General features: G+C 58.2%; 2 gene segments (V, D, J or C); both read left to right on the forward strand.

Moving 5' to 3' along the window:
* The first annotated feature begins 4,109 nt into the window (after positions 1 to 4,109).
* Positions 4,110 to 4,804, forward strand: LOC135288863 (Ig heavy chain V region 914-like). The segment is given in 2 exon segments: positions 4,110 to 4,248; positions 4,431 to 4,804. Coding segments are annotated over 2 exon segments (513 nt in total).
* Positions 4,805 to 5,635: 831 nt separating this feature from the next.
* LOC135288864 (Ig heavy chain V region C3-like) lies at positions 5,636 to 6,155 on the forward strand. The segment is given in 2 exon segments: positions 5,636 to 5,657; positions 5,818 to 6,155. Coding segments are annotated over 2 exon segments (360 nt in total).
* Positions 6,156 to 12,384: the final 6,229 nt, after the last annotated feature.

A 12,384-nucleotide genomic window follows, 5' to 3' on the forward strand; every position in this document is an offset into this window, starting at 1 on the left:
CCATCATAGCTGATCTCTGCCACGAAGTCCAGCCCCTGCCCGGGTCTCTGGCGGACCCAGTACATGTTCACTTTGCCGAAATCAAACCCGGACCCTCGGCAGAGGAGGCGCAGGGACCCCCCGGGGGGCTGGAGGTCCCCCCCGGACTCCACCAGGGTCACGGCCGCTCCCCCATCTCCAAACCTTCTCTGGTTTTGCCCCAAATTGCCCTGATATGGTCCCAAATCATCACCAGAGGTTTCTGGTATCCTAAGGTGCCCCAGACCCTTTAATTAGCCACGCTCCACTCATTAATGAATTGGACACCTCTGCCTGAGCTTTCCATCCCCTCATCCCCATCTCCCCTTTTCCCCGCAGGGCTCCGGGCGGCCGTGACCCTGCTGGAGTCCGGGGGGGACCTCCAGCCCGCCGGGGGGTCCCTGCGCCTCCTCTGCCGAGGGTCCGGGTTTGATTTTGGCAGTTTCTCCATGTTTTGGATCCGCCAGAGACCCGGGCAGGGGCTGGAATTTGTCGCAGCAATCAGCAGATACAGTGGAAAAACATACTACGCGCCGTCGGTGCAGGGCCGGTTCACGATGACGAGTGACAACGGGCAGAGCTCGGTGACGCTGATCATGAACAACCTCAAGGACGAGGATTCCGGATCCTATTTCTGTGCCAAAAATGCTTATACTGGTAATTGGGGTGCTGATGGTGCTGGTTATATTGATGACACGGCTGGTGTCCCCACCCCCATCTCCAAGTCCCCCCCGTCCCCAGAGCCCAGACCCTTCCCCCAGAGCCCAGCCCCAGACCCAGCTCTTGACCATTGATCCCAGCCTGGCACTGCCTTGGCCCCAGTTCTCACCTGCTGACCCCAAACCACAACTCCTGACCCCAAATCTCCACTTTCTTCCCCAAAATCTTGCTCTGAAGGTCGGGAATTGAGGCCAAGGCCCAGATTTCGGGAAAATCGTTGAGGATCTGTGTCAGCGACTGTGATTTGGAGCCCAAAGTCGAGGTTTGGGACAGAATTGGATGAGTTTTGGCACAAAACCAATTGGGTCTGGGGGTGAACCATTCGGGTTTTTGGGGTCTTTGGTCACCATTGGTGGAAATGGGGGAGACTTGACACAAAGGGTCAAGGGCTGAGGTTTGGGGGAATGATCCAGGCTGTGGGGACAGGTGGGGACACTGAGATGGGGCCAGGGATGCACCACTGGCACCTTCAACATAAGCAGCAGCACCCCAAGTACCAGCATAAGCAGCTTTGGCGCAGAAATAGGATCCGGAATCCTCGTCCTTGAGGTTGTTCATGGTCAGCGTCACCGAGCTCTGCCCGTTGTCCCTGGAGATCCTGAACCGGCCCTGCACCGAGGGCGCGTACTGGGTGGTGCCACCACTGTTGATCCCTCCGAGGTGTTCCAGCCCCTGACCGGGTCTCTGCCTCATCCAGCCCAGCCCAAAACTGCCGAAATTGAACCCGGACCCTCCGTAGAGGAGGCGCAGGGACCCCCCGGGGGGCTGGAGGTCCCCCCCGGACTCCAGCAGGGTCACGGCCGCTCCCCCATCCCCAAAGCTTCTCTGGTTTTGGCCCAGACTCCCCTGATTTTGTCTCAAATCTCCAGCAGAGGTTTCCTGTATCGTAAAGTGATTTAAACCCTGCAATTATCCCCGATCCAGGCGTTAATGAATTGTACACGTCCGTCTGAGCTTTCCATCCCCTCATCCCCATCTCCCCTTTTCCCCGCAGGGCTCCGGGCGGCCGTGACCCTGCTGGAGTCCGGGGGGGACCTCCAGCCCCCCGGGGGGTCCCTGCGCCTCCTCTGCCGAGTGTCTGGGTTTGATTTTGGGAAATTTTGGATGTTCTGGATCCGTCAGAGACCCAGGCAGGCGCTGGAATTCGTCGCAAGTATCAACAGCAATGGTGGTTACGCCGCCTACGCGCCGTCGGTGCAGGGCCGGTTCACGATCTCCAGGGACAACGGGCAGAGCTCGGTGACGCTGACCATGAACAACCTCAAGGACGAGGATTCCGGATCCTATTTCTGTGCCAAATCTGCTGGGGCTTACACTGCTGATCCTGGTCGTAGTGAACGTGGCGGTGCTGGCTCCATCCCCCATCTCCGAGTCCCCCCCGTCCCCAGAGCCCAGACCCTTCCCCCAGACCTCAGCCCCAGACCCAGCTCTTGACCATTGATCCCAGCCTGGCACTGCCTTGGCCCCAGTTCTCACCCGCTGACCCCAAACCACAACTCCTGACCCCAAATCTCCACTTTCTTCCCCAAAACTTAGGACTGAAAGTGGAGATTTTAGGACGAGGATCAAGATTTGGGTCAACTTTGTGGCCAGGAGCTGAGAATTTGGGGCAGGACCTGTCCAGGGCTGGGACACATGGACAAGGATGGGGTCAAGGGTTGGGGTTTGGGGGAAGGGTCTGGGCTCTGGGAACAGCAGGGACTCGGAGATGGGGCTGGGGACACCAGAGGAGTTGTCAATATAAGCAGGACCATAAGCACCACCGGTATTAGGAGATTTCACGCAGAAATAGGATCCGGAATCCTCGTCCTTGAGGTTGTTCATGGTCAGCGTCACCGAGCTCTGCCCGTTGTCCCTGGAGATCGTGAACCGGCCCTTGACCGACGGCGCGTACCCGGTCCAACCACCATTGTTGGTGATACTTGCGACGTATTCCAGCCCCTGCCCGGGTCTCTGTCGAACCCAGTACATCCCAAAACTCCCGAAATCAAACCCGGACCCTCGGCAGAGGAGGCGCAGGGACCCCCCGGGGGGCTGGAGGTCCCCCCCGGACTCCAGCAGGGTCACGGCCGCCCGGAGCCCTGCGGGAACAAGGGGAGATGGGGATGGGAACAGCTCAAACATTGACCCAAATCCTGACTCTTGGCCCCAAATTTTGACACTTTCTTGTCATATTGCTGCTTGTGCTGGCCCTCCCAGGTGGGTCCTGCCCCTTTTTCCAGCTGGCCGCACCCAGTTCAGCCCCACAGCCAATCTGGCTCCTCATCCCCATCTCCCCTTTTTCTGCAGCTGGCATTCTGCTGAGCCACTCAGGACCTGGACACGCCTCCGTGAAACGCAGATGTTAAAGATGACACAAACCCAGAACTTTTTATTTTCCTGCCCCGGCCTGCCCCGGCCCCTGCAGCTGCCAGGAAGGAAGTGGGGGGAGGCTGCAGAGCCCCAAAATCTCGGCGTCTCCTCCTCCCTCCCCTCTGGCACCTCACTGCTCCCTCCCCGGCCGCCGTGCCTTGGTGCTGCTCCTCGGTTTTGGGGTGAAATCCTCTCGTGAGCTCTGCAGGAATCACCCATTTTTCCTAAAAGACGTGAACAGCCTCAAGGACGAGGATTCCGGATCCTATTTCTGTGCCAAATGTTCCAGCACTGGTTGTGGATCGACTTTCATCACTCTTTATGCTGCCGATGTGTGTGCACTTGGCCCCCAGAGACTCTGTCCACAAACATCCCAAAATTCCCACATTCTACACTCAAATCATTCATCTTGGCATCAAATCTTGACCGTTTTCCCCCAAACTCTGCCATCATTGTCTCCACTCTCACATTTCTCTGGAGTTTTGATCATTTGACCCAAATCTCTAAGGTTCATCCCCAAAACTCTGCCGTTGGTGCCCCAGATCTCAGCGGGGTTCACTTGTGACCATTGGCACCAAACTCAGCTGGTTCTGCCCCAAATCTCAGCTGTTGGCTCCAAACCTCAGCTGCTGGCTCCACGTCTCAACCAAGGTCCGCAAACCTTGGTGCAAATGGTCAAGATTTGGGGACAATGAGACAGATTTGGGTCCATGGAGGTCAACAATGGTGTCAGACCCTGGAAGGAAGGGTCCTGGGCATGGGGAGGGATGGGGACACGGTAACGGGGATGGGGTCAAACAGCATTGCCCCAACCAGCACCAGCAGTTTTGGCGCAGAAATAGGATCCGGAATCCTCGTCCTTGAGGTTGTTCATGGTCAGCGTCACCGAGCTCTGCCCATTGTCCCTGGAGATCGTGAACCGGCCCTTGACTGAGGGCGCGTAGAGGGTGCTGGCAGCGTTGTTCCTGATCCATGCGATCCACTCCAGTGCCTGCCCGGGTCTCTGGCGCACCCATTCCATGGCAAAACCCCCAAAATCAAACCCGGACCCTCAGCAGAGGAGGCGCAGGGACCCCCCGGGGGGCTGGAGGTCCCCCCCGGACTCCAGCAGGGTCACGGCCGCCCGGAGCCCTGCGGGAAAAAGGGGAGATGGGGTCGGCAAAAGCTCCACCACTGACCAAAATCTTGACTCTTGGCCCCAAATTGTGACATTTTCTTGTTATCCTGCTCGCCCTGCCAACCTCCCACGTGGGTCCACCCAATTTCTCTGGATCTGGCCACACTCACTCCGAGGCCTCGACCGACCCCGTTCCCATCCCCATCTCCCCTTTGTGCCGCAGGGCTCCGGGCGGCCGTGACCCTGCTGGAGTCCGGGGGGGACCTCCAGCCCCCCGGGGGGTCCCTGCGCCTCCTCTGCCGAGGGTCCGGCTTTGATTTTGGACAATTTGTGATGGGCTGGCACAGGCAGAGACCCGGGCAGGGGCTGGAATTCGTCGCAAGTATCAATAATGGTGGCAGCACCGCCTACGCGCCCTCGGTGCAGGGCCGGTTCACGATCTCCAGGGACAACGGGCAGAGCTCGGTGACGCTGACCATGAACAACCTCAAGGACGAGGATTCCGGATCCTATTTCTGTGTGAAATCTCCTCATACTGGTAGCGCTGCTGCTGATGCTCAGATTGACCTTGCCGGGGTTGGCACCAGCCCTGCCTGAGCCCCCCCTGCCCCACACCCCAGACCCTTCCCTCAAACCTCAAATCTTGAGCCCATTCTTGACCAATGGAACCAGATCTGCCCCATTTCCACCAACACCAACCACGGAGCCAACATCCCCAACAGGTTCTGCCCAAAACCCAAATGGTTTGGTACCAGAACTTGCCCCGGGTTTCCCCAAATCTTTATTTTGCCTTCCCAGCATCAGCCGCTGACACAAATTCCCCACCTTGACCCAAATCTGGACTTGGCCTCAAATCCCGACCTTCAGAGCAAGGTTTTGGGGAAGGAAGTGGAGATTTGGGGTCAGGAGTTGTGGTTTGGGGTCAGCAGGTGAGAACTGGGGCCAAGGCAGTGCCAGGCTGGGATCAATGGTCAAGAGCTGGGTCTGGGGCTGGGGTCTGGGGACGGGGGGGACTCGGAGATGGGAGTAGGGACACCACCACTGTCGTCAACAAGACCAGCACCAGCAGCACCCCAACTAGCATAAGCAGATTTGGCGCAGAAATAGGATCCGGAATCCTCGTCCTTGAGGTTGTTCATGGTCAGCGTCACCGAGCTCTGCCCGTTGTCCCTGGAGATCGTGAACCGGCCCTTGAAAGACGGCGCGTAGTTGGTGTAAGCACCATTGTTGTTGATACTTGCGACAGATTCCAGCGCCTGCCCGGGTCTCTGGCGCATCCAGCCCATCCCAAAACTGCCCAAATTGAACCCAGACCCTCGGCAGAGGAGGCGCAGGGACCCCCCGGGGGGCTGGAGGTCCCCCCCGGACTCCAGCAGGGTCACGGCCGCCCGGAGCCCTGCGGGGAAAAGGGGAGATGGGGATGAGGGGATGGATCGTGGCGTGGGCTGGAGTGGGCGTGGTGCTGTGGAGGTGGGTGGATCCCAGCTATTGAGTGCCAGCAGCGCCAGGAGAATTGGGAGGTCCAAAGGTCACAGTCTGGGGCTAAGAGTCAGGATTTTTGTCACTGTTTGGGCTTTTGCCTTCCTCATGTCTTCTTATTTTTCCCGCAGGGCTCCGGGCGGCCGTGACCCTGCTGGAGTGCGGGGGGGACCTCCAGCCCCCCGGGGGGTCCCTGCGCCTCCTCTGCCAAACCTCTGGCTTCAATTTTGGCAGTTTTGGGATGGTGTGGATCCGCCAGAGACCCGGGCAGGGGCTGGAGTGGGTGGCAGGGATCAACAGTGACGCTTCCAGCACCGGCTACGCGCCGTCGGTCAATGGGCGGTTCGTGATCTCCAGGGTCAAGGAGCAGAGCTCGGTGACTCTGACCATGAAGAACCTCAGGGACGAGGATTCCGGATCCTATTTCTGCACAAAAACTGCTGGTGCTGGTTGGGGTGGTGCTGATTGACCCCATTCCTGTCACTCTGTCCCCCCCTCTCCCCGTGCCCCAGACCCTTCCCCCCAGCCCCTGACCCCACTCCTGACCCTCTGTCCCTCCCTGGCTCTGCTCTGGCCCCAAATCTCAGCTCCTGGCCCCAAATCAGGGCCACTTTCACCCTCAGCTCAGCCTTGGCCCTCAAATCCCAACCACTGCCCCCAGACTTGGCCACTTCTGCCCCAAATCTGCCCGGCTGGCACCGAGTCACAGCCACCGACCCAAACCTGGCCCAGTGGCCTCACATCGGCACTTTTGACCTAAAATTTGAATTCTTGAACCCTGAGCTCAACCTTGGGGTCAATTCTTGACCAATTCAATGTAATTTGGGGAAGGAGGGCAGTGGGAGTGGCCCAGAGGTGACGTTTGGGGCAGAGCCAGTGCAGGGCTGGGACAAAGGGTCAGGAGTGGGGTCAGGGGCTGGGGTTTGGGGACAGGTGGGGACACAGCGATGGGGCCAACACCCGTCACAACCAACGTCACCACCATACCCAGCACTAGCACCACCATAACTGTCGTAATGTTTTCCGCAGAAATAGGATCCGGAATCCTCGTCCTTGAGGTTGTTCATGGTCAGTGTCACCGAGCTCTGCCCGTTGTCCCTGGAGATCGTGAACCGGCCCTGCACCGATGGCGCATAGCTGATGTCGCCACCATTTTTGTTGATCGCTGCGACGTATTCCAGCGCCTGCCCGGGTCTCTGGAGATACCAGCCCATCCCAAAACTCCCAAAATTGAAGCCGGACCCTCGGCAGAGGAGGCGCAGGGACCCCCCGGGGGGCTGGAGGTCCCCCCCGGACTCCAGCAGGGTCACGGCCGCCCGGAGCCCTGCGGGAAAAGGGGAGATGGGGATGAGGGGATGGAAACCTCAAGCAGAAGTGTCTAATTAACAAATGAGTGGATTTGGGCTAATTGCAGGGTTTAAGGCCTTTTTTGATACTGGAAAGTTCTGTTGGAGATTTGGGGCCAGGCGAAGGGAGTTTGGTACAAACCAGAGAAGGTTTGGGGATGGGGGAGCGGCCGTGACCGTGCTGGGCAATTCAGGGCAGTGACACAAAGCTTTTTCTGCAGCTGGCATTCTGCTGAACCACTCAGGACCTGGACACGCCTCCGTGAAACGCAGGTGTTAAAGATGACACAAACCCAGAACTTTTTATTTTCCTGCCCCGGCCTGCCCGGGCCCCTGCAGCTGCCAGGAAGGGAGTGGGGTGAGGCTGCAGAGCCCCAAAATCTCGGCGTCTTCTCCTCCCTCCCCTCTGGCACCTCACTGCTCCCTCCCCGGGCGCCGTGCCTTGGTGCTGCTCCTCGGATTTGGGGTGAAATCCTCTTGGGAGCTCTGCAGAAATCACCCATTTTTCCCAAAACAGGTGAAACCGTGGGGAGATGGAAATGCCCAAACTGACCTCGAGCCGAGGCCGCCAGGCTGAGAGGAGCAGATGTTGGCACGGCCGTGATCCCGTGAGGAGTTTGGGCAGAGCAGGGCAGGCCTGGCCTTCCAGGAGAATTAAAAATAATAAAATATTTCTGTTCGCAGGGGTGAGGACGATTTCAGAGACAGGTAATGAGAATTCTGCCTTTGAACAGCTCGTCTTTAAATCAATGCCCCAAAAGCCGGCCCGTGACAAGCTGTGGGAAGGCTGGTGACAGCGGGAAGGATTTCACCATGGCAGGGCTCCTGATGAAATCAAAAACCACCAAAAACGGGTTTTTCCTCTCATAAAGAATCCTCCATCACCTTAACAAGAGGAAATTCTCTCTCAGGGAGCTGAGGAATGACTGGTTTAGAGGCGGCAAACTGAGTGGAAATTTGGGGTTTTGTTTCATTGTCAGCGGGAAAGGAGAGTTTGAGGGAGGAGGAGAAGCGTTCGGAGGGGTTTGTTTGGATTCTTGGCTTTTTCCTTTCGTTACTTTTAATAAATGTCCTTTTAAAGTTTTTGAGCCTGCTTTGGCTTTCTCCCAATCCTGTCCCAGAGCAGGAAATGAGGGCACGGGTGATTGGCCAGCGCCGAGCCCAGCACACGCAGCAGCACGTTGGGTGGGAAATGTGAAAATTGGGGAAATGTGAAAACTGGGGAAATGTGAATGTGGGGAAATGTGAAAATTGGGGAAATGTGAAAATTGGGGAAATGTGAAAATTGGGGACATCTGAATTTGGGGAAATCTGAAAATTGGGACAATGTGAATTTGGGGAAGTCTGAAAATTGGGGAAATCTGAATTTGGGGAAATCTGAAAACTGGGGAAATCTGAAAATTGGGGAAATGTGAAAGTTGGGGACATCTGAATTTGGGGAAATGTGAAAACTGGGGACATCTGAATTTGGGGAAATCTGAAAATTGGGGAAATCTGAAAATTGGGGAAATCTGAATTTGGCAAAACAAAACCACAACACCTGGCTCGGGGCACCCCGGAGAGATTGAGCAGCCCTGATGGGGCCAGAGGGGCCAGGGCTGGGCCAGGGGAGGGGTCTGGGGACAGTCGGGGACAGCTGGGGACACGGCCATGGGGCGGGGCCAAAACTGTCAGCAGTGTCAGCATTCCGGGAATAAACGTGTTTGGCACAGAAATAGGATCCGGAATCCTCGTCCTTGAGGTTGTTCATGGTCAGCGTCACCGAGCTCTGCCCGTTGTCCCTGGAGATCCTGACCCGGCCCTGCACCGAGGGCGCGTAGTGGGTGGTGCCACCAGTGTTGATCTGTGCAATGAACTCCAGTGCCTGCCCGGGTCTCTGGCGATACCAGCCAATCCCAAAACTGCCCAAATTGAACCCGGACCCTCGGCAGAGGAGGCGCAGGGACCCCCCGGGGGGCTGGAGGTCCCCCCCGGACTCCAGCAGGGTCACGGCCGCCCGGAGCCCTGCGGGGAAAAGGGGAGATGGGGATGAGGAGATGGAAAGCTCAAGCGCATGCGTCCAATTCATTAATCAGTGGAGTGAGTTTAATTGAAAGTTTTGGAGCACCTTAGGATAGTGGAAACCTCTGGTGGAGATCTAGGACAAAACCAGGGGAGTTTGGGGCAAAACAGAGAAGGTTTTGGGACAGGGGAGCGGCCGTGACGCTGCTGGAGTCCGGGGGGGACCTCCAGCCCCCCGGGGGGTCCCTGCGCCTCCTCTGCCGAGGGTCCGGCTTTGATTTCGGCAGTTTTGGGATGGGCTGGATCCGCCAGAGACCCGGGCAGGGGCTGGAATGGGTTGGAGGCATCAACACAGGTGGCTACACCGGGTACGCGCCGTCGGTGCAGGGCCGGTTCAGGATCTCCAGGGACAACGGGCAGAGCTCGGTGACGCTGACCATGAACAACCTCAAGGACGAGGATTCCGGATCCTATTTCTGTGCCAGATCTTTTTGTGCCAATTGTTGGGCTGCTGCTAATCATGGTGACGACGCCTGTGATGGCGTCAGGCTCCTGGTTTCAGCTCTGCTCCCATCTTTGGGTCCCCAAAGCGCTGATTTCAAACCCAAACCTCACCCCTTGTCCCAGTTCCTGACCCTTTGTCCCCAGTCTCCCTCATCTGCACCAATGGTCGGCACTGACCCCAAACCCTCTCTGGTTTCTGCCCCAAAACTCAACCATTGGCCCCAAACCTTCACCCGTGGCCTCCAGTTCTGACCTCCACCCAATCAGGGCCCCGGGAGCTGGGGGCAGATTTGGGTGAAATGGGTAAAATTGGGGGAAAGTTGAGAATTGGGGCAAAGGTGGTGGAGACTGGGGGAGATGTTCAAGGGGATCAAGGGCTGGGGTTTGGGGAAAGGATTTGGGGATTTGGGGACATTTGGGGACCCAGGGGTGGGGATTTTGAGCCACCGCCACCATCGTCACTATCACCAAGCGTAATGCCACTGTAACCACCACGGAAACTTCTGGCGCAGAAATAGGATCCGGAATCCTCGTCCTTGAGGTTGTTCATGGTCAGCGTCACCGAGCTCTGCCCGTTGTCCCTGGAGATCGTGAACCGGCCCTTGACCGAGGGCGCGCACGCGGAGCTCCAGCCTTCCGTCCGGACACTCCCGACCCACTCCAGCCCCTGCCCGGGTCTCTGGCGGATCCAGAACATGTCGTGATCGGCCAAAGTGAACCCGGAGGCGCGGCACAGCAAGGTCAGGGACCCCCCGGGGGGCTGGAGGTCCCCCCCGGACTCCAGCAGGGTCACGGCCGCCCGGAGCCCTGCGGGGAAAAGGGGAGACGGGGATGAGGAACGGGGTTGGTCAAGGCCTCGCAGTGAGTGTGGCCAGATCCACAGAAATGGGGTGGACCCACGTGGGAGGTTGGCAGGACGAGCAGGATAACAAGAAAACGTCACAATTTGAGGTCAAGAGTCAGGATTTGTGGTCAGTGGTGGAGTTTTGCCGACTCCGGGCGGCCGTGACCCTGCTGGAGTCCGGGGGGGACCTCCAGCCCCCCGGGGGGTCCCTGCGCCTCCTCTGCCGAGGCTCTGGGGTCAATTTCGGGAGCTACAACATGTGCTGGGTCCGCCAGAGAGCCGAGCAGGGACTGGAGTGGCTCGCAGGGATCTGGAGCAGTGGTGGCAGCACCCACTACGCGCCCTCCATCAAGGGCCGGGTCAGGATCTCCAGGGACAACGGGCAGAGCTCGGTGACGCTGACCATGAACAACCTCAAGGACGAGGATTCCGGATCCTATTTCTGTGCCAAAAACGCTTATGCTGGTGGTGGTTGGGAAGCTCATGCTGGTTCTTTTTTTGGCCTTGTCCCCATCAATGTGTCCCCACCTGTTCCCAAATCCCCGATTATTCCCTCTCACGCTTGACCCCATTGTTGACCCCTACAGACCCAAATCAGCCCCATTATTCCCAAATCTCGACCATTTGCACCAAGGTTTGGTGGCCTGGGTGGAGACTTGGAGCCGCCAGTGGAGATTTGGGGTGGAACCAGTTCGGGACTGGGACACGGGGACAGGAACAGGGACAAGGCCTGGGGTTTGGGGGAAGAGTCTGGGGACATGGGGAGAGGTGGGGACACGGTAACGGGAATGGGGTCAAAACCATAGGCAACAGCCTCCCAACCAGTGCCAGCATCAGCAGATTTGGCGCAGAAATAGGATCCGGAATCCTCGTCCTTGAGGTTGTTCATGGTCAGCGTCACCGAGCTCTGCCCGTTGTCCCTGGAGATCGTGAACCGGCCCTGCACCGACGGAGCATAGGCGGTGCTGCCGCCCGTTTTCCTGATCCCCGCGATGAGTTCCAGCCCCTGCCCAGGTCTCTGGCGGATCCAGAGCATGGCGTAACTCCCAAAATTGAAGCCAGACCCTCGGCAGAGGAGGTGCAGGGAACCCCCGGGGGGCTGGAGGTCCCCCCCGGACTCCAGCAGGGTCACGGCCGCCCGGAGCCCTGCGGGAAAAAGGGGAGATGGGGATGAGGGGATGGAAAACTCAGGAAGAGATGTCCAACTAATAAATAAGTGAATTGGGAGTAATTGCAGGGTTTGGGGCACCTTAGGGTACAGGAAACCTCTGGTGAAGATCTGGGAAAAAATCTGGGGAGTTTGGGGAAAACCAGAGAAGGTTTGGGGATGGGAGAGCGGCCGTGACCCTGCTGGAGTCCGGGGGGGACCTCCAGCCCCCCGGGGGGTCCCTGCGCCTCCTCTGCCGAGGGTCCGGGTTCAATTTCGGGAGCTCCTACATGAGCTGGATCCGCCAGAGACCCGGGCAGGCGCTGGAGTGGATCGCAGGGATCTACCCTGATGGCAGCACCAGGTACGCGCCATCGGTGCAGGGCCGGTTCACGATCTCCAGGGACAACGGGCAGAGCTCGGTGACGCTGACCATGAACAACCTCAAGGACGAGGATTCTGGATCCTATTTTTGTGCCAAATATGCTGGTGCTGGTGGTTGGGCTGCTGCATATGATACTTTTAATTCATCAGGTTTGGGTTTTTTCCCCGATCCAATCCCTGCGTCTCCACTTCTCTGCATGTTCCAGGCACTTCCCCACAAACTTTGACCCCCTTGTTGTCTCCTTGTCCCAGGCTTGCACTCTTTTGGCCCCAAATCTCATCTCCTGGCCCCAAATCTCATCTCCTGGCCCCAAATCCCATCTCCTGGCCCCAAATCTCATCTCTGGCCCCAAATCTCCTCTCCTGGCCCCAAATCTCCTCTCCTGGCCCCAAATCTCATCTCTGGCCCCAAATCTCCTCTCCTGGCCCCAAATCTCATCTCCTGGCACTGGGGGCCAGGGCTGGGGTGTTG

This window comes from Passer domesticus, chromosome 36 (genome assembly GCF_036417665.1).
Source record: "Passer domesticus isolate bPasDom1 chromosome 36, bPasDom1.hap1, whole genome shotgun sequence".
NCBI classification, from domain to species: Eukaryota; Metazoa; Chordata; class Aves; order Passeriformes; family Passeridae; genus Passer; species Passer domesticus.